Source organism: Bubalus bubalis, chromosome 13, assembly GCF_019923935.1.
Source record: "Bubalus bubalis isolate 160015118507 breed Murrah chromosome 13, NDDB_SH_1, whole genome shotgun sequence".
Taxonomy (NCBI): Eukaryota; Metazoa; Chordata; class Mammalia; order Artiodactyla; family Bovidae; genus Bubalus; species Bubalus bubalis.
Genome location: NC_059169.1, coordinates 56770715 through 56790979, shown reverse-complemented (window position 1 = coordinate 56790979; position 20265 = coordinate 56770715). Strand labels below are relative to the sequence as shown.

The 20265-nt window shown below is 45.0% G+C and overlaps 1 protein-coding gene and 1 long non-coding RNA gene across 8 annotated transcripts in view; both read right to left on the bottom strand.

Moving 5' to 3' along the window:
* Positions 1 to 1142: 1142 nt before the first annotated feature.
* On the bottom strand, positions 1143 to 2763 carry LOC123328911. The gene is made up of 2 exons (XR_006543913.2): positions 1593 to 2763; positions 1143 to 1375 (listed from the first exon to the last, which is right to left on the bottom strand). It is a non-coding gene; the product is annotated as an uncharacterized LOC123328911 (long non-coding RNA).
* A 184-nt stretch (positions 2764 to 2947) lies between these two features.
* WASF3 (WASP family member 3) overlaps positions 2948 to 20265 on the bottom strand; it is a 75381-nt gene continuing 58063 nt past the window's right edge. For 6 of the 7 annotated variants that reach the window (XM_025262854.3, XM_025262862.3, XM_025262855.3 and 3 more), the window contains 5 exons: positions 17010 to 17127; positions 12929 to 13104; positions 8622 to 8885; positions 6820 to 7187; positions 2948 to 6017 (listed from right to left, as the gene is read on the bottom strand). In XM_025262854.3, the coding sequence (XP_025118639.2) occupies positions 5860 to 6017; positions 6820 to 7187; positions 8622 to 8885; positions 12929 to 13104; positions 17010 to 17127 (1084 nt within the window). In that variant the 3' untranslated portion in view covers positions 2948 to 5859. Of the gene's footprint in view, positions 6018 to 6819; positions 7188 to 8621; positions 8886 to 9700; positions 9868 to 12928; positions 13105 to 17009; positions 17128 to 20265 lie in introns of all 7 variants that reach the window. The other variant, XM_025262861.3, reaches the window with a different exon arrangement.

Sequence of the window (20265 nt, the reverse complement as noted above, 5' to 3'; positions counted from 1 at the left end):
TTTGAATAGAAACCCTGCAGGGACTTTCCTGGCGGTTCAGTGGCTAAGATTCCAGGATGCTCTCAATGCAGGGGGCCTGGTTTGATCCCTAGTCAGGGAACTATATTCCACATGCGTCAACTAAGATCTGATAAAACCAAACTTAAAAAAAGAAAAGAAAAGGAACCCTGCAGCCTGCTGGCTCACTCCAAAGTCTATTGGCTTAAAGAATAAGAGAACCAAATTCAGAGTGACCAGAGTAGACAGAAAGTGAGGGGGGATCCAAGAAAGAAGAACTGGAGAGGGGGCCCAAACGTTCTGTGTAAAACTGCACATCTGTGGTTGAGCCTGCAACCAGGCATGCACCAGGAAAACTCCAGGCAGCCTGGCTAAGCTGAAAGAACCGAAAAGATTTCTGCTGTTACCCACTGTAAGGGGATTGAGGAAGCACTGGCAGTTTAATTCTAGCCACATTAACTCTCTTTTTAAAAAATTAGCACTTTTCAGAGGGACATAACAGAATCCAGAGTCTCTAAAATGTGTTATTCACCAAGTTTACGATACAATCCAATGCCGAGTAGTTTACGATCCACAACTACTAGGCATCATGCTCATCGTACTCATCAGTATCAATAGAGACTGATCCTGGAAATAGCCCGATGTTGGGGATTAGCAGGCAAGGGTTTTTTAAGAGGTAGTGTAACTACATACAAAGATACGAAGGAAAATGAGCTTTTAGTAAATGAGCAAGTAGGAAATCTCAGGAAAGAAACTATATTTTAAAAAAAGAACCATAAATTCTAGAATGGAAAAAAAAATGAATAAAAGATTAGATGAGCTTAAGAGCAAATTATAGATGACCGATAAAGACTCTGAAACTGAAGATGGATACATAAAAATCATCCAATCTGCAAAACAGAGAGAAAGAAACTTTTAAAATTGAAACAGTCCCAAGCAACTGTGGGCCCACACTAAAAGGTCTAACATATGTAGACAGGCAGACCTCAGAGACACTGCAGGTTTGGCCTCACATCCCTTGTAAGATGGTGAGTCATATGAATTTTCCCAGTGTTTTCCCAGTGTTTATGAAAGTCATGTTTACACATGCTGTAGTCTACTAAAGTGTGCAATAGAATTATGTCCACAAAAACAATGTACTTACCTTAATTTAAAAATATTTTATTGCTAAAAAATGCCAGAACAATTACAACAGTAACAACAAAGATCACTGATCACAAATCACTGTAACGCATCAGGAAAAAGTCTGAAATATTGAGAGAATTACCCAAGAGTGACGCAGAACATGAAGTGACCAAACGCTGCTGGAAAAATGGCAATAGCAGGCGCGCTTAAGGCAGGGGTGCCGCAGAGCCTCAACTTAAAAAAAATGGATCATCTGTAAAGAGCGATAAAGCAAAGTGTAAAACAAGGTCTGCCTGTAACAGAGGGGTAAGAAGGTAAGTGTGGAAAGGGGCAGAAAATATATTTGAAAAAATTATGCCCGAATAGTCCCCAAATTTCATGAAAGATATACATTTACAAATTCAAGATCGGTGAACCCCGAGCAGGATAAATACAAAGAAAATCCCAGCTAAGGATGTGACAGTATTTACCGTCGTCTCTTTAGATGAGACGCTCCCTGAGGGCAGAGACTGGCCTGTTTCTGTCTCTAGCAAGTAAGCGGCCTGCAGATGCCGATGGCTAACAGTCCCCTTTGTCAGCTAGGCGTCCGGCACAGTTCTGTGTTTCACACGGGTTATTGCATTTACCTTCTTCTTAAGCCTTCAAATATGTGTTGATGAAGACTCTCTTTCTGATGAAGCTCTGTAAATGATCATCAATCAATAAATATGCATGGACCCCTATGAAGCACCAGGCGCTGTTGCTTGACAAACAGGCTGTAACAGTAAATATGATGCCCCCCGCCTGCCCTGCTGAGGCCCAGCTGCTGGAGGATGCAACGTAAATAGAGTGGGAGCCAGGCATCTAGGGACAAGTGCTGGAAATACGGAGGAAATACGGAGTACCTGGCAAAATGCTTCATATTTCAAAAATTGCACACACTAACTTTTGGTAACAAAGTAACTCGGAAATCCACCATCTATCCAATCACTCCACAAGGAACTGCTTGTTGTGGAGGAGTCGGGGCCGAGCTGGGGCTCAGACACACAGATGACCGCAGTCCTCGCAGAACACAGCGCGTGGATAGCCAGCTCGGAGCAGCGGCCGCAGGAGCCTGGATGCCAGCCTGCTCCCCCTAAGGTGGCTGCTCTTGCCCCCTGACCTCAGCTGCCACAATCCCCTGCAGTGCTGCCCCCGTGTGCAATGCAGGTCCATCAGAAACCTTCCCCGGCCAGCAGCTGAGCTTCACTCTGTTCTCTCCCACAGGAAACAGGGAGAACGCCCCCTTTCAAAGGATCATTTTAAGGAGTAGACGGAAGCATCTCAGAAGCTATCAATGCTCCAGAATATTAGTCACTACGATTGAGACTAGATGTGGTTAAGATGCCAGAGTATCCTGGGTAGGTTGCTTCCTGCTCCGGGAATGGCGCTTTCAAACTATACCAGTCCTTTCCCAAGTCACTTGCAGAACCAACCTCAACTCTTGTCTACACAAAAACTGTAGAAATTTAAATGGCATCCGAGCAGTATCTTTTATTATCTAATAATGGAAAGTGAAAGTGAAGTTGTTCAGTCGTGTCTGACTCTTTGCGACCCCATGGGCTGTACCAGGCTCCTCCATCCATGGAATTTTCCAGGCACGAGTACTGGAGTGGGTTGCCATTTCCTTCTCCAGGGGATCTTCCAGACCCAGAGATAGAACCTAGGTCTCCCGCATCACACTCAGACACTTTACCATCTGAGCCACCAGGGAATAATGGAAAGGCTAATTAAAAACCCCACCAAGCCCCAATTTCTACCCCCACCCTAGAAGGTTAACCATACAACATTGCAATAAGCAAAACTGTTTAGGGTTAAAAGTGTAATTTTATTTAGATGTTGCTTGTACATAATCTATAGTAAGATATACAAACAGATAAAAATTGTTTACCAGGAGTTTTCTTTTTTTTTTAATACCACTTTAAATTCAGTGTACAACAGCATTGGTAATACTGCAAGGTGACAGACTCTTGTTTAGAAAACAAAAATTACTTGCTACTCTGGCTGATACATTCCCATGAGTCTTCAATGGATGAAAATGTATCATGAATTTCAGCTGCAAATTATTACAAAACTTTCACAATCTAGCCACGTGGTGCTCAGAAAAGATTTCAACATTCTAAAATTTTACTGAAATGAAAATGCTAATTCTCCAACAGTATATTTTTACTGAAGAAAAACATAAGTGACCAAATTTTATGGTTTTAGGGCTAAACAACAGAAAAGTGACTACATCATATGCGTGCAGTTAATGGGTAGTTCTGAGTCTTCTTCTCATCCCTCTGCCTGATCCATGACATGAGAAAAAGCTTGTAAGAAATTAGACTAAACAAAAAAATAACCTTACAACATAGAGCTTACTTTAAAATGTAAAATCCATAGATAGGAAGTATGCATTTAAATGTTTTTCTCCATTTGTCTCGTAAATATTTCTTGAAAATGAAAATGGACAGTTCAAAATAGTCACTTTTTCCTTTTCATGTGCTATTGTATTAGAAAAAGTCTGGATTTCATTTTTAGAATAAATCAGTGCTGAGAAAAATACTGCGAAAAATAATCTAAAATGGATTTTAGTCCTTTTCCATTCTCTTAGAGGCTACATAACACATCAGGGCAAAAGCGTTTTCACTGGTCAGAACATCAAGTTGAAAATAACTTGTTGATTAAACTACAGGAAGACAACCAATACTTAACAGGCTCATGAATATGTATAAAGTGCCACTAATTTTACTGTGATAAGATATAAATAGAAGAAATCCTGACACGGATAGTAGCTTTATGCATTCTCTCCATCCTGAGGACAGAAGGGACATTACAAAAAAAGAGACAAAGAAGATTTATCAAACATAGGTTCTAGAAGGACACAGGTGCTTCCGTATCCAAAAGTAACACTAAAGACAAAATACTGTAAAGAAAGACAAAATATGACCACAATTGGTAAAAGTCCCAAGAAAAATGCCAACATAGCTGGGCTCTGCACTGGAGAAAAAGAGAGAAATTAAAAGAGAGGAACTGAGGAGTTCATTGTAGCTACTCAGAGGCAACACAATGTGGTGAGGAGCACCAACAACCATGCGCCTGAACAGCTGGTTCTAGCTGAAAAGACTCAGACAACCTGGCCTGGGCGCTTGGAAACAAGGGTCATACAGATCTGAGGCTCTTCTTGAGTTCCAGCCCAGGGGACTCAAGGTCCGTCAGGCAGCCCTTACTGGATGACGGGACCTTCCACAGCCCGTGTGTGTCCCTCAGGGACAGAGACGTGATGGTGGAGCAGCAGCTTCCTGGGGAGAACTCAGCAACCACACCCCCCATCCCCGGCAGTCAGGGTCCTGCTGACATCCTACATCCACCCAAACATCTCTGTTTTAGCCACAGATTCCTTGATCACAACTGAGCATCACTAGGACCCGAGTTGCACACGGCAGAGAAGTCAGAACTGCTCGGGGGTAAAGTGTCTTTGTACATCTGTGAAGTTACACCTGAGATTAAAGCCTGGGGTGTTTTTTTCTTTCAAACAAACAGTTCACCTTCACCTAGCATTACAGAATCTAAGTTCTCATTCACAAGTTTCCTAGCAGTTTGTCTTGAACAGGAAGACCTGCTCGGGCTCACCTGTCACCACGTGGGAAGGGACAAGGAAGGGTCGACCCTCCCCTGGGGTACTTGGTCAAGGGTGGTGTGCCGACGACCGAGTGGAAGAGGAACCCGTGTGTTTCGAGGGCTGGGTCCCTATGTGGCCACAGCACCAGGGAAGGCAAAAAAGATGCGACAGTCTCCTCTCACCTAAATGAAGCTCTCAGAACTCAAGATCAGTTGGGGCCAGGTGCCACCTGGAGCCTTCTCTGTGGCTCCAAGGCCTCCACGTGGGCCCACCTGGGACGTGGTTCTGGGAGAGAGGTTGTACAGGCTCTGCTCCCAGGTCCGTGTGGGCTGGTTCCCCAGCTCCAGAGGCCGCCGACTGAGTGCAACCCCCGTCCCGACGATGCCAAAGGAAAAAGGGCTGTTCTCCCCTTTCCTTCCTACTGTGCTGCTGAAACCTCCTACAGAAACCACAAGCAAGCACTGACTCCATGAACGCCCGTGAGGGATCCTGCCTGAGAAGGGCCAATTTCACATTTCACAAGGTCAGCAGAGAAAATGAGGTTCTTCAACAGAGCCTCCAGATAGACAGAGGCCACCGGCCATGACAGTGCAAGCTCAGACAGCTGAGTCTCCTACTTGTCATATCTTTCTCTTGAGAACCAACTTCTTCTGAACACATTTAAAAAAAAAAAAAGTGGAAAACAATATCGCTTACTGATCGGAAGACACTGGTCTGTCGCACAGTCGTGAATCTCGCAGAGACCTGACAACAGGCAGCTTCACAAACACACAGCAAGTCTGCAGGATTTTCATGATTAAGGAGCGTGAACCCAAACAGCACTAAACGCGTTTGTGGCCGAGAGAAAGAAGCAAGAGGCTGTTTTCAGGACGGTGCAATAGTTACAGCATTATTTCCTCGTGTGCAGCACGGTTTGCTATGTTTAGTGGCACTTAAGTATTACACAGTAAATACTGAAAAAACCCAGAAGTTTTGGATGTGCAAAAGCAATCTCACATTATTGATACAAAAGTGGCTAAGCTACGGGATTATAATACCACTATCTGGGTGCTGGGACCACTGACATTGTCGACACGCTCCCCTCGGCCCGGCCCGGCCCGGCCTGCTGGGCGCCCGTCTCAGTCGGACCAGTCGTTCTCATCGAACTCCGAGTCGTCGTCCGAGTCGCTGTACTCGACGGCGATGCGCCGGGACAGGATGGTGGCCACGTCGTTGCCCACCGGCTCGCGCTTGGCCTCCTGCTCCCGCTGTTCCTGCACCTTCTTCAGCTGAATCCCTAGAGACACGAGACGCGGCTCAGAATGCAATCCCTCTGCTCACTCCGATTTAAAAAGAGATGGACCAACAAGCCTATTAGATTTTTTTTGGCCTACTGACGCTAGCATAAAACGTTTTAGAAACTGGATGGGAAATGCTTGGGAAATAGATGTTATAGGACCAAGAAAAAAAATAAAATGTATAGGAGTCATGACATTCCTTAAGTGATGTGTTGAAATGTAAGATAATCAGTTACGATTCCAGTGCACATGAGCACCAAGAAAGAACATTCTAGAGCAGCACAGCCCAACCAGGGAGCCACCGGCCACCAGAGGCTGTTTCAAGGTTTCCAGTGGCCCCCTGTACTGGGACAATTGTGCCAACATGAGTGTTTCCATCATGAAGACCATACTCCTGGTCGGCCTGCAGCTCACTGGCACATCAAACTAAAAATACGAAAAGGCTAAGACGTATCCTAGATATGAAAAACTAGTCTGAAAAACTAGATCACTGACAGGAGCTCATTTTCTTTAATTTATACTTTTGACCTTAGAGTAAGATGCAGTGAAAAAAAGAAGATCCAATTAATTGATGATCGTTTTTATAATCTATTCCTAGTCAAGTAAAGCTTGCCTGAATTCTCAGTGCTTTATCACCATGTTTACTTGGTGCTGAAAAAACACATCAGCTGTTAAAAAAAAAAAAAGAAAACCAAACGAGGCTCCTGTCACCCTCTCCTAAACGCCATCTGGTGGAGGTTGGAGCTGCTGGAAACCGAGGAGGCCATGGCTGGTGGGCGCTGTCCTGGGACGGGCACTCACCCATCCGGATGGCGGCGAGCAGGTCGCTGCGGGCGTCGCTGACGGGCGGCTGCACGGCCTCCTGCCTCTTGGCCTCAGCCCCCGGGGGAGCGTGCATTGGGGAGGAGGAGAGCGAGGAGCCGGCACCTGGAGGGCCGGGAGGGGGCGGCGGGGGGCCTGGGGGCGGCGGGGCTGTGACCACAAGCCCACCGGAGGGAGGGTGGGGAGGGCCAGTGTAGGCGGAGCCGGCGGAGGCCGGGAAGGGGGGCTGCAGGGGCATCTGGAGGGGGCAGACGAAAGCAGTTTGTGCGGAGGGAATCACGGGTGGGGGCGGGGGTGGCGGGGGTCCTGAGGGGCTGTAATACTCCGTGATCTGAGCCGGCAGCATCCTGGCAGAAACAGGAAGCAAAGAATCACTAGAGAGCAATGGCTGGTCCCATCCTCAGAGGGTCTCCCCCACCTCGGAGACAGCACCCCCACCCCTCAAGACGCTGCCCACGCTGTCATGTAACACTGCAGGACGCAAACAACCATGCTTTGGACCACAGGTCATCACAAGTCACTGTGATGGGATTCAAGATGGTCTGCTGACGTGCACCAAATGATAACCACTGGAAAAGGTGACGTCTGCAGAGCGCTGGACAGCTGACTGCGGCACAAAGAAGGCAGGACAAGGCATCATTACACGAGGCATCTCAGAAAAGGTGCTTGGAAATCTGTCTTATAAGGGTTCTGAGGCCAATCAGATTGGCAAATTCTGTATTTTACATCCCGTCCCCATGGAAATTCCCCAAAGCCCACAAAGCCCATCAGAACATCCAAAGCTTCGAAAACCCCTCCAGCCAAGAAACCTGCAGGGTTCTATTTAGCTGAGGGTTTTCCAAACCAACTGGACCACAAACTCACTCTGCCTGACACTTGGAGCCTCGGAACACTCTGTGGGAACCCTGGGTTACAGAGAACCAAATTGCAGGGACCGTCTAAGACACTGCGGTCGGAGAGAAAACCTCTGGGGGCTGAGGGATGTATGTTTAGAGCGCCACCCTCGCTGCTCCAGAGTGGAGAAAACCCTGTCTGTGGAAACATGTGTTCAACTCCCCTGGGTGCCAACTGGGAGGGACTAAACTCTTGAAAGACTGAGCTTAAGCCAAAAAGACCGCTTACCAAAATACAGGCAGTGCTTAACTTAATAAGCCCTTAACATGAGGATCTTTTTTTAGGAGATGTTTGAACCTTTCCCAAAAGACACAAAACAACAGGACCTGGAGGCAGAATGACATTTGGGTGCCCAGAGGCCAGGGCTACATGCATCCGCGTCTAAGAAGTCCTGTGTTGCTTATTATCGTTGTCTCCTTTGAGATTCGGATTCTCTGGAGCATTTGGGACCCGCTCACAAAACTGGCATGTTGTCCTTTGCCAAGGCCCTGGCTTGGTCATTCAAACACAAAGGTAATGTGTGTTCACGAACATAGACACAAACCTGAGGCTTATGTGTAATAAAAGGGGAGCGGTGTGACCCTGCCTTTCCTAACACAGAGTTTCTCATAACGGATGGTATCTGCACCCGCTCATTCCTGGCTGCATCCTAGCCTCCAGAGTTTGGCTCAGTGTTCAGTGTTAGTCCCTCGGTCATGTTCGACTCTTTGTGACCCCATGGACTATAGCCCACCAGGCTCCTCTGTCTATAGACTTCCCCAGGCAAGAATACTGGAGAGGGTTGCCATTTCCTTCTCCAGGTTATTCAGTGACAATTCCTCATCACCCACCCGCAAGACCCCCATGCAACGGTGAGCCCCAGAGTGAGCCCAAAATGGGGTATTTACCCGTAGTCGGCTGGGGCCATGGGTGCGGGGGCCTGGGGGCCCTCCGTGGCCTGCGGTGGGGGCGGTGGGGGCTGCTGGGGCCTGTTCAGGGCCAGGTGCCGGGCCGAGGCCGACGGGGGCCGGAACTCGTGCTCGGGGGCCTGGGCTGCTGGCCCGTGGGACGGCACGTCACCTGCTCCGTAGGAAGGGGTCCCAGGCTGCGGGTGCAGAGAGTGGTTGGGGGTGGCCGGGTACGAGTAATCCGTGACATCCGATGCATGGGACCTGCGGGCCAGAGCCAGGGGTGGGAGAAAGTGGCATCAGTTAAGAAGACTTCCCCCACCCCGGCCACCAGGCATCAGCGTACATTTAAATCAGAACACGGCCAAGGCACAGAAATCACACGCTTCTTCCCTGTACTATCAACAAGGTCGAGGCCCACAAGAGGTTCCAAGCACAATGCAATCATGACTTCAGCAGCAAAGCTCCAGGGTTACGTGGTTTCAGAGCCACAGCTATGAAGTGCGTGGTCAGACAGACGGACAAGCGACAGACAGCACAGCCCCCTTCACAGCATCTCAGCGGACACGTTTGTAAGACAGGAGCCTCCAAGACAGGGCGCTGAACTTGAAAACAGCATCCAAGGTGGAAGATTTCAGCGGCGATTAAACTGACAGCGTATAACTAGACCTTAACAAATGGCAGATGAATCGGGGGAAAAAAAAAATGAACGGTAAGAACAGAGAAAGAAGTCAAGAATGAGGTGAGTGGTAGTTTTCTTGAACAGGAGAGATGTATTTATGGCCAAAAGAGAGAGAAGGAACACAGTGCCTCAGGCAGAAGCCCTCTTGCTGCCTCCAAGGCTCGCAGGAGAGAGAAACTCTGAAAAGGGTGCACGCGTCTCCGTGTTAGTTGGCAGAGTTCAGAAGAATGCTGGGACCCTGGGGGTACCGCTGGGGGCGGGGAGGGCTGGGCAGCGCCGCAGGGCGTTAGTCACCCGGGTTATGGGACGTGTGGTCAGTACAGGGCAGAGCATCCTCTCGTGACGCTGAAGCAGGGGGCCATGGGGGCTGGGACCCGGAGCAAGCGGAACCACAAACCCGGCGGGCGTCCTGTGCTCTGCCGCGCCCCCCGCCTGCTGCAGCTTCCTCGCGTCACTCATGAACTCAATGCCCATCTTCCTTCTCTCCCACTCTTCTCTTCTGGTCCTGACTTTTCTCACACTTATTTGCTGGCTTCTGTTGGGATTCAGCTTGTGTCTCTCTCTCTGAAGGGAAGAGGCAAACACACGTCGGGTCTTTGGAATTCAGACAGCAGCTTCCCCGGGACATCACTGCGTAGAAAAGTTCTCTAAATGGCAAAAGACTACTGTTTTTGTTTTTTTTTTTCCTTTTTTCTTCCCTAATGTCAATATAAACATAATTTGTAACTCACTTCCTTTTTCCTTCATGTACAGTATGAACTGTACATTATGGTGTGCATATGACTGTCTTTTGAACTATGCCAACTGTTGGCAAGGGAGTTAAAAATATTTTCAGTGGGGGAAGAATCTGACCTGTTTTTAGTTTTAGCGTATTTTAAAAATGTAAATACCTGAAACTCTGGATTCCCTGATGATGGGGGCGTGGCCCCATGTGGGTAACTGTGTCATAGCCAGGGTACAACTTTCAAATGGAAACAAATTATCTAGAGGCTACGAGTGCTTCTGATGGGGCAAGGAGCCGGGGCTGGAAATATCCTGGCACGATTCAGAGCTCTGTTCTGTAAGGTTCGGGGTGATGGACGACCGAATGGAGGCAATGGAGGACAAAACTGGATGGAGGACAGAAGCGAGCAGGGCATGCCCAATGTCGGGAATTACAGCAGGAGAGCCTGGGGGGCAGGGCTCTGTGACGGTGGTGGGGTGGAGTGGAGAGGGGGCTGACTGGTCACTCGAGGTGTCACTGGCCCTGTTCAGGGGACACTGGTAGGCTGGACAAGAGATGAGGAGGAGGCTGACTGCTGAGCGAAAAGGACCCCCCAACAGGAAGGCAGAATCAGCCCCAGGAGACATGGCACCCGTGTGGGCCTGGGCGGGTGGTCCTGAAGCTGCAGGGGCACGAGGAGTTATCTGTTAGGGGAAAGAGAATGTGGAAGAGTGAAGAAAAGATGGGACAGGAGGAAGTGTCAGCAGTGGAGACTCAGTGCGAGAAGCAAATGAAGCCCTCGGGGTTCTGCGGGAGGGCAGGGTCGAGTGGCTGCGACGCAGGGTCAGGCAGCTGCAACACCCAGAACAGGGTGAGGAAGGGGGAAGCACAGGGGCCGGGGGGCACCCTGCTTCCCAACTGATGTGAGGAGCCAGGGACAAGTGTTTGATCAAGGCCCATCCTAAACGTATGCTTAGAATCAAACCATTCCTGATGATCTACAAAGAGAGTGAAAACTTATCATTAGTTTGTGTGATGAGCTGAAAATGTATTACTTACAAGAACAAATTATATACATACCATCAAACTTAATGCTCAAATTTCCCTCAGTTACCCTGAGTACATCCATTAAAAACCACGTTTCTAAATAACACTTAAAACAGGAATGTGTGAAAGTCGCTCAGTTGTGTTTGACTGTTTGCAATCCCATGGACTGTAGCCCACCAGGCTCCTCTGTCCACGGGATTCTCCAGCAAGAATACTGGAGTGGGTAGCCATTCCCTTCTCCAGGGACTCTTCCCAACCCAGGGATTGGCCCAGGTCTCCCACACTGCAGGCGACGATTCTTTGTTCTCTGAGCCACCAGAGAAGCCCAGGAATATGAGACATTATAAAATCAAAAGGTAAATAACACAGGGCAGACTTCAATTTCATTAAGTAAAAAATATACACATGTACAGAAAAAAGACCAAAAAAAGAAATACACTAAAATACAAAAACAGTGGTTTCTCTGGTAATAGGATTATGAATAATTTTTTCCAAATATAAAAATTTAATCTTATTTTATAATAAGAAAACTGTTATACTTTCATAAAATAAAAAGTATCCAAAATAATTTAAGGGCTATAATCCATCAATTTTATACCCAGCATGGCACGTCTAATCTCAGATTCCAGAATGAATATCGATTAATTCAACTGAAAGATTTTTAAAAACTCATTTTTCCATCTGTACCTACGGAAAGACTTATGTATGGATTATTACAAAGTATACGTTTTGCACGAATAAACAGTCACAGCTTAGCTGGAGAAAACCGAGCAGCAGATACGACATTCTGGGAGCTGTCAAGTTCACGTACTTCTCACCCAAAGAGCTATGAGCGGAAGTGTATCTTCAGTCTTACTTTCTACAGAGATAAACCGACACAAAGACTAGAACTTGAGGCTACAGCTCAGTTAAAGCTCCAGGAATTGTCAGATCATTACCTGATAACAGCTTGTACAGAAAAATCTAGACCCTGCGTCAGTCAGTGACCGGCAGCCCTTGTGGGGAAGTGTATTTATGGGAACTGTACCCACCGAGCACTAAGTATCTTCTGTACATTAGTCTGAGCTAAACACGGAGGTTAATACACATTTCTTAAAACACAGATTTATTGCAAGGTCCAGGTTACTGCTGATGTAAGAATCCTCTATTCACGTTTTTAAATGCCGATGGAAGAGCCCACCTTTACAGAAGCAGAAATACGAAATTAACTGTAAATTACAATTACTGGTCAGTTCTTCCTGTCCAGTGAAGCCCTTTCGGGATAGATGCTGCTTAGTGACCATGTCTTTCACATCTGCAAGAAAACAGTTTTACTGAATTGCTAACAACTCTTAAATTCCTAAGAGAATTCTCCTCCTGCAATTAGAATACGTAAGATTAGCGAACTGAAAGGGGCGGGGGGAAACTTTGTTCATCCCTTTTGGAAAGGTTATCAAAAAGAACAATGAAGTTATTCCTTGATCACATCAATCACTACCAATCATTTCAGATACCAAGTGGCAAAGGAAAAGCAAAATTCTAAGCAAAAGAGGCAGAGAAAGAATGAAATGATTATCAAAATGAAAATGCCAGTTATGGGCAGGTACTAAGCCCAAATTCAGAATCGAGGTTAAAATAGTACATCTAGATTAGTAGAATGATTAAGTGAAGTCACAGATGGAAAATGATGCAAAGTAACCCAACATCAAACAAAACTAAAGTATTATTTCAAACTCAAAACATATACAACACTCATCTTTAAGGAAAGTTTGGAAACACACTGTGGTCCATATAAACACAAAGCTGTGCTACATTTCCACTTACAGGGAAGTCAAGCCCCGCTCACCCTCACAATGCATGCATGCACGCCACACACACACAGACACACACACACACCTAGTGTCTGGGGACAAGGATCCTTCAGAAGACGCTCCGTGGTGTGCGCTCTGTGATAACCTGGTGTCGGGTCTAAGCTCTTTGTCATACGCCATCATATTCCATTCTTGGCGCCTGTTTCTGGCTTTTCTAACCTTTTTCACCTCCCGGGTTGTGCCATCTATACGCTTTTGCTCCTGACGTCCAAGGAGGAAGGCAAGCGTGCCGAGACAGAGGGAAGGAAAAGAGCAGGTTAGTGCGGTTGCCACGGCAGCAGTGAGCCTGGGGTGCAGACAGGGCGAGCCCCTTTCCATCACTCCCGGGTCGAGAACCTCCTAACACCCTCACCCAACTCAGACCCAACCAAGAAAACAGACACTTACTGATTTAACACCAACACGTAAAAGTTACTGTGCTGCAGTTTCAAGAGTTGCTTACCATCATTTTTGGTCAAGAATTCTCACCTCACTAAGATTTAGCTTCTTTTCAGTGTACGATACTTCTAGATCTATTTTATACACATGAAATACCTGCCTGCTCCAAACAGAGACATCGTTTCCCACCCTTATACTGCTCTGACTTGTTACTGTATAATTATCTGTCACAAAATAATTTTAAGTGTTCAGTTTCAAAAGGATTATTTCAGAATATTTGAGCGAACCCTGCAACTAGCTTAACACAAACTAAAAACAAGGTAAGAACTTACCTTCCCTCTCACTCCTGCTCCAGATCTACTTTGCCAGTAAAAATGTCTTCAATAAATAACTTGGGTTCTACGCAGGTGCTTTTTTAAAGGTGAGGACACTACTTCCATGTGTGTTTATATGTCCTTCCTGTTCCCCTCGTGAAATCTGATGATCTTCGGGAAACCGATCTATGAGCCTTTAAGTCCTACGCCCCCCTTACAGCCCCTCCACACATGGCTCTGCAATGAACAAATCCAGGTAACAAGATGTTCACTATGGCTGGGGCACCTGCCAAGCCTGGACGGTATGAATGGAAAACAAGAGAGGACAGGTGTCTGCCCTCATGGGGCTTGCGATCTCACCCAAGCTGAACTCCCAACTGTCAATGGAAAGGAACCATTAAAAACTACATTTTAAAATTTTAAATAAATGAAAAAAAAAATAATAAATAAAAATAAAATTTTAAATAAATGAAGATAATGCCTAATAACAATAGCGATAATCTTCACGACTGGAGGAGTCCTGTTAGGGGCATAAACTGGTCCAGTCCTGAGAGGGTCAAGAGCAAGAGGGTGGCACCTTTCAAAATTTTAAGCCCACACTGCACTGCTGGGAACTGACCCTGAAGAAACACCTGTACCTGAGTACAGGTACCCCCTCCAGTGCTGTATCAGGGACAGTTTAGAAGCAACCTAAATACTCATTAATTCATTAATTGGTATATAGCTCATGAAGTATCCAAACTTTGGAATATGATACAACTATTAAGAAGAACAAAGTACATCTTTATTATATCATGATATGGATATGTCTGTATCTATTGTACACCTGTATTATGAATGCACAACTGTTACCAGAGGGCAGTTATGCCTGGGAAAGGGAGACACTCACCCCCAAATTTTCTAAACACATGTGTTTACTTCAGGATGGGTTGGGCATTTTACAACTGGCGTGTATTGTCTGAATGCTTTTAAAATCAAGAGAAAGAAAAGGAGGGAGATTTCTCTGGATTCCAACATACCTCCTGCTTGAGAGTCACTGTCTTCGACTAATTAATAGCTATCACCCTTACTTTTAAGAGATGAATGCTGAGGGGGTAGGGACAAGTGTGGTGGTATCTGCCACTCTCTTTACAATGGCTCAGCCTCCAATCTACCCATCAATGCATGGCCGACACACACACACAAGCTGACTATGATGTAACACTGACCCTGACACATCTGCACCTGGCTACACCGCCCACATGAAGACCCCAAGGCTGTCCCCAGCTCCTTTTTACACCTGGATGATCTCAGCTGCTGCTATTTAGAACGCTGCTCCATCCTGAAGCCCCACCACCTCCACGCACACACTCAATCCGCTCAGCCAGCCTCTGCTATCTGCATCTCAGGGACAGACCTCCTCCCCTCTCCACATCCTCCCCGCACAGTCACCTCGCCTCCTGCTGCCACCCCCCACAAAGCCACCCGATCCCTCACTTTCCAGCTCTGCAACTTCAGGCTGACACCAACGTCGTTATTTGCACGACTTAAAAAAATGTTTTTACACCAGCAAACGAAGGAAATTTCATGCTCAGAAACAACGGATGTCTTCTTCCCAAATTTTCTAAACTAATTCTTCCTTCCCATGGGCTTGTCTGTTCCAAATAAGAGTGTGACTCCTGGGGTTTCTAGAATCCTGGGAAATGAAGGCTACCTTGCCTTGTTTTCTGTTCCTATAGAAAGCAGATTTTGTATTAAGAATGTCAAATTTCTTTCCCTCCTTATGAGTTCCAGAGGATGGCATGACTCTTTTTTAATGTTTGTTTCCCCACTCAACTCTCATCTCCATGAGGGTGATAGCCCTTTCTTTTACATCACAGCCTTTAGAAGGCATTCAAAAAAGAAACACTATACGAATGAATGAAGGAGAAATTCTCATCAGAATTTTATGTGTTTGAGGCACACAGGATGAGACAAAACCACCAAGGAAATGACAAATAATTCTGTACAGAGGGTAATCACACACAGTCGACAAGACTGCTTTCCCCTGAAGAACAGTGGCGGAAAAGTTAAATATTTTTGCCAAAATGAACACTGCTGCTTCGAGGGAATTCTGGGAGGCCATCTGAAAGGAGGCATGCTTTAAAGGAGAGAACTTGTAAAGTCTTGGGGTTCTGCCCTGGTGCCATGAAGAGGTTTGGGGATTCAGAGCCACAGGCCTTCAAATCTCCGTTCTTCTTTGGAGAGATCAGCATCTTCCCATTCTGCACTTCAGTCCTTAGCAGTATCTCTGCTTGAATATTGCTCCACTTGAACACCCAGCAACCCTTCCAAGATTCCCCATTAAATTGCTCCAACGGGATGTTCCAGGCAAGAATATTGGAGCAGGTTGCCATGCTGTTCTCCAGGGGATCTTCCCGACCCAGGGATCGAACCTGGGTCTCCTGCATTACAGGCGGATTCTTTATCATCTGAGCCCCCTGGGAAGCCCCGAGAAGAGCACACAGATGACAATCTGAGATATTCCCTCCCAGGATTTGAGGTAACGTTTCACACCTGCAGTCTGAGACTTCCGTGCTCCCTTTCTGAAATCCTGTCTTCCAGTCTCCAGTCCTCTTCCACCCTGAACTGTCACTCCTGCTGCGCCAGCCAACAACTAGTTGTCTCAAGCCTGCAGGGAGCCGGCCCACAGAATGCTAATAGGCTCTTAACTCACACACTGGGTGGTCATTTGTTAAAACATCATTCATATATAAAAGGCTTGGCAACTAATTGCCTTTGGAGAATTAACTGATTTTCAGTCATTTAAGTCTAATTTCTGGGCCCCAAAGAGACAATTTTCAAAATAGAAGTTCCTGAACCTGAGGGTGGGTTTGTTCCTCTAAGAGTGTTTGCAAGGCAGGCGCCTCAGTTCTCCTGCCTACGACCACCCCACCAAAGGGAAGCAGCTCATTTTCAGGAAATACTATCCTCTCAGTGTGCTGACCACACATGCTTTTCCATCCGATACAAACCTCTCTCACCAAGGTCTTAATTACAGTTAGGTGGCAGCCCAACAATTAATAATGTTAAAAATGCCAAAAGCAGATAATTCTAACTGATATGGAAGGTTGACTGCTTTATGAAATTTGAAAGTGCAAGAGAAAAGTTATAAAATGCAGTGACAAACAAAACTGAAATTTTTGCCACTACTTTTATGAAAGCAAAGCAAGTTTTAGAGAATAAATCAATAGAATTTATTGCCAGTAGTACTTTATTACTGTGTTAGATTGAATGGTATCTTCATGTGAAGAATGCAACCTCTAGAAAAACTTCAGCACAAAACCCAACATCTCAACTGTTTAAAAAAATGTACTGATCTTTAAATCTCTAATTTCTAAGCAAGCATCTCAATTACACGTTTATATGAACATTTCCCATACTTGAATTCTTTACCTTTTGACGTCTTTTCTCTTTCCTTTTGTCTTCTGTGTCCTGTAGCATTTTTTCTTTCCAGAGGTCAAAGAAATAGGAAGGATCAGTATAGAACTTCAGCCCATCCTTCTTATCATCTCTGTAAATCAATGTATTACAAGTCAGGTGGGAAAAAAAGGTTGTATATTTTCATATCAGAGAAGGCAGTGGCACCCCACTCCAGTACTCTTGCCTGGAAAATCCCATGGACGGAGGAGCCTGGAAGGCTGCAGTCCATGGGGTCGCTGAGGGTCGGACGAGACTGAGCGACTTTACTTTCACTTTTCACTTTCATGTGTTGGAGAAGGAAATGGCAACCCACTCCAGTGTTCTTGCCTGGAGAATCCCAGGGACAGGGGAGCCTGGTGGGCTGCCGTCTATGGGGTCGCACATATGGGGTGATTATTAATGTTCATTTAAACTCACGAGATAACATCTGCATGAGGAATCTGAACTATCCTATACTCTCTGAAGTCTCCCAATTTTCCTTATTTGAAAAAAATGTGTGAACATGCAGTAACAGCAGTTTTTTCTAGAATAATTAAGTAAAAACTACTCTTGCATATTTAGATTTAGAAAACTGTACCCCAAAATCACAATATGGCTCATAAACAGCAATATTTAATACCACAATTATTTCAAGGTATGTTCTGTTTATTCCAATGGGGGCTACATATAGAGAAGGATGGATCTCTTAGCACATATATGTTCACTTCTATTCTGGAGCAACAAGGCTATTTGGATAAAAATTAGCAAGCACTCTTTTTTTAAAAATCAGGTTTGCCCAACATCTATAATTCAATTAGGAAAGGAGCAGAATATTCACGGTGCATAAACGTAACTAGGATAGAAAGTGACGACCTAGATACTTTCCAAATGGAAAGTCTTAGTCACTCAGTCATGTCATGTTGTGACCCCTGGGACTGTAACCCGCCAGGTTCCTCTGTCCATGGAACTCTCCAGGCAAGAATACTGGAGTGGGTTGCCATTCCCTTCCCCAGGGTTTTAAATGGAAGTAACTCACAAAGAAAATTCACTTGCAGCTATTCAGTTTTCAAGAACTGCTATAATTACTATATATTAAAAACTATTTCAAGTTTTTATATGCTACTCATTCATCACAAAGTCAATAAAATGCAGCCAACATGGACATGGACCCAAAGTTGTAATATACATCAATAGACAGAAAAGCTCAAAATAATCATGTTAAGAAGTGAACACTCTATCTGCTAATGCTTTAAAAACAGTATGTGACCTATATATTACCTTCAAGAGGAAGCAAAACATTTTCACTTAAAGACAGCATTTCAATTAGTCATTTGAGGCATACAGAGAAAGAAAAAAAAAATCAGAGAAATAAGTATAGAAAAGAGTTTGTGGCCCAGTAGTCAAACAAAGTGACATGAATTACTTGAGGGAAACTAGTCTTGAAGTCCCCGCTATGCCAGGTTCTCTAAGCTTCTCAGCATCAAATGATAAGCCAGGCTCTCAGGAGGGTGATCTGGCAGTTCTCTGCCTGGAAGTCGCTAACAAACCAGCACAATCCACTCTGTACTTCAATTCTTTAGTTATTTAAAATCCTCTCTTCCCAATTTCCTAGTGACAAGCAACCTGCATTATTGGGATTTTACTGAAAACATTGTTGTGAAAAATACAAACTATTGCCCTAAGATACTACTAGGTTGTCAATATAGTTGAGGACATAGAAAAACTGAGCAGCAACTTGCTGCAATTTTAAAATGCATAAAATGCATCTTCTTTTTTCAAAAGTGGAGCTAATACTTTGATGAGGAGTTACTACTTAATGGAACAAATATGTATAATAACTTAAGAAAACGTTAACCTTGACACCAGAATATAAGCAGAAATATTCTGTTTATCGCAACTAAACACTTGCTTTTTCAGTCACACTGTACTTATTTAAAACTGCGTTGTCACTGTCATATTTAAATCCAATTGCAAAAGTTTGTGTTTTTTCCTACCCAAAATATTTCTGTATTAATAAAAAGTAGGTTTGAGTTGGCATGACTATTTTTAAACACACTATTAAAAGACATTTCTCTTTTCTATAAAACTGAATATACACAATATATATGAGCATCAATTTATTTTTATGCAATTAAAAATTTTAACCACCACAAATATTTAATCATGATCCTGATTAGTCAAATATGAGTGGTTCATTGAGTTTTCTGGGTTTCTTTTTTCCTTTATAACAAAATATTTAGTGAGGTTTCTTAGGAAAATTTTAGTAAGTTCTCTGGCTCTGGAATAAATAAAGCTGAAATTGCCCCCAGAAAAATGTCTGCTGAACAAAAGCAAATTCACAAGTTAAAACATTAGGCTTCCCACCCCATCTCACCTCTCTAGCTTGTCACAGAACCACGGTTTGAGTTCCCAGAGTCACATGACAAATTCCCACTGGCTATCTATTTTACATATAGTAGAGCGGGAGGCAGGAGGGAGGTACAAGAGGGATGGGAAATGTGTACACCTATGACAGATTCATGTTGATGTACGGCAGAAACCAACACAGTATTATAAAGCAATTATCCTTCAATTAAAAATAAATTTTTAAAATGTAAAAAAAAAACTTAGGTTTACAATACTACTATTAATCTTTAAGTTGAGTATCTAAAGACTCCAGAAACATACATTTGTTTCATAGAAAAATGTGGTATCCTGATCTTCTCCCATCACAGCTTCCATGGAATCCCTATTTCATTTCCTGGAGCATCTTTCTGTCCATGCTGAAGAAAGGCATGCAGTCTGAACGACTACTTTCCTAGCAGAGCTGCAATAAAGGACGGATCCAAACATCTCCTTTTGGACCCTGAGAAAGGACAGGAATTCAGACCAAGAGAACCCCTGGGCACTGCCTGAGAAGGGCCACCAGACCGAGGAGAGCAGTAACAGATGTGGAGGACTCAGCGAATTCAGGAAGGTGGGGGCACCACCCAGTGGAGCTAATCCTGGGGGGCTGCGAGGATCACCCCCACCAGTCTAAGCTCATCAGAGGCTGAGGAACAAGCTCTACAGGGGGTGAGAGATGGGGACGAACAGAGAATTACTGGGTAGGCCAAAAAGTTCGTTTGGGTTTTCCTGTAGCTGTTCCAAAAAACCCAAATGAACCTGTTAGCCAACCCAATACATGGAAACAGGAAAGAACTCAGTGATGTGCAGCAGGTCGGAGAGGCATTCTAAAGAGCATTTTAAGTGTCTTCATAGTAATTTTTGT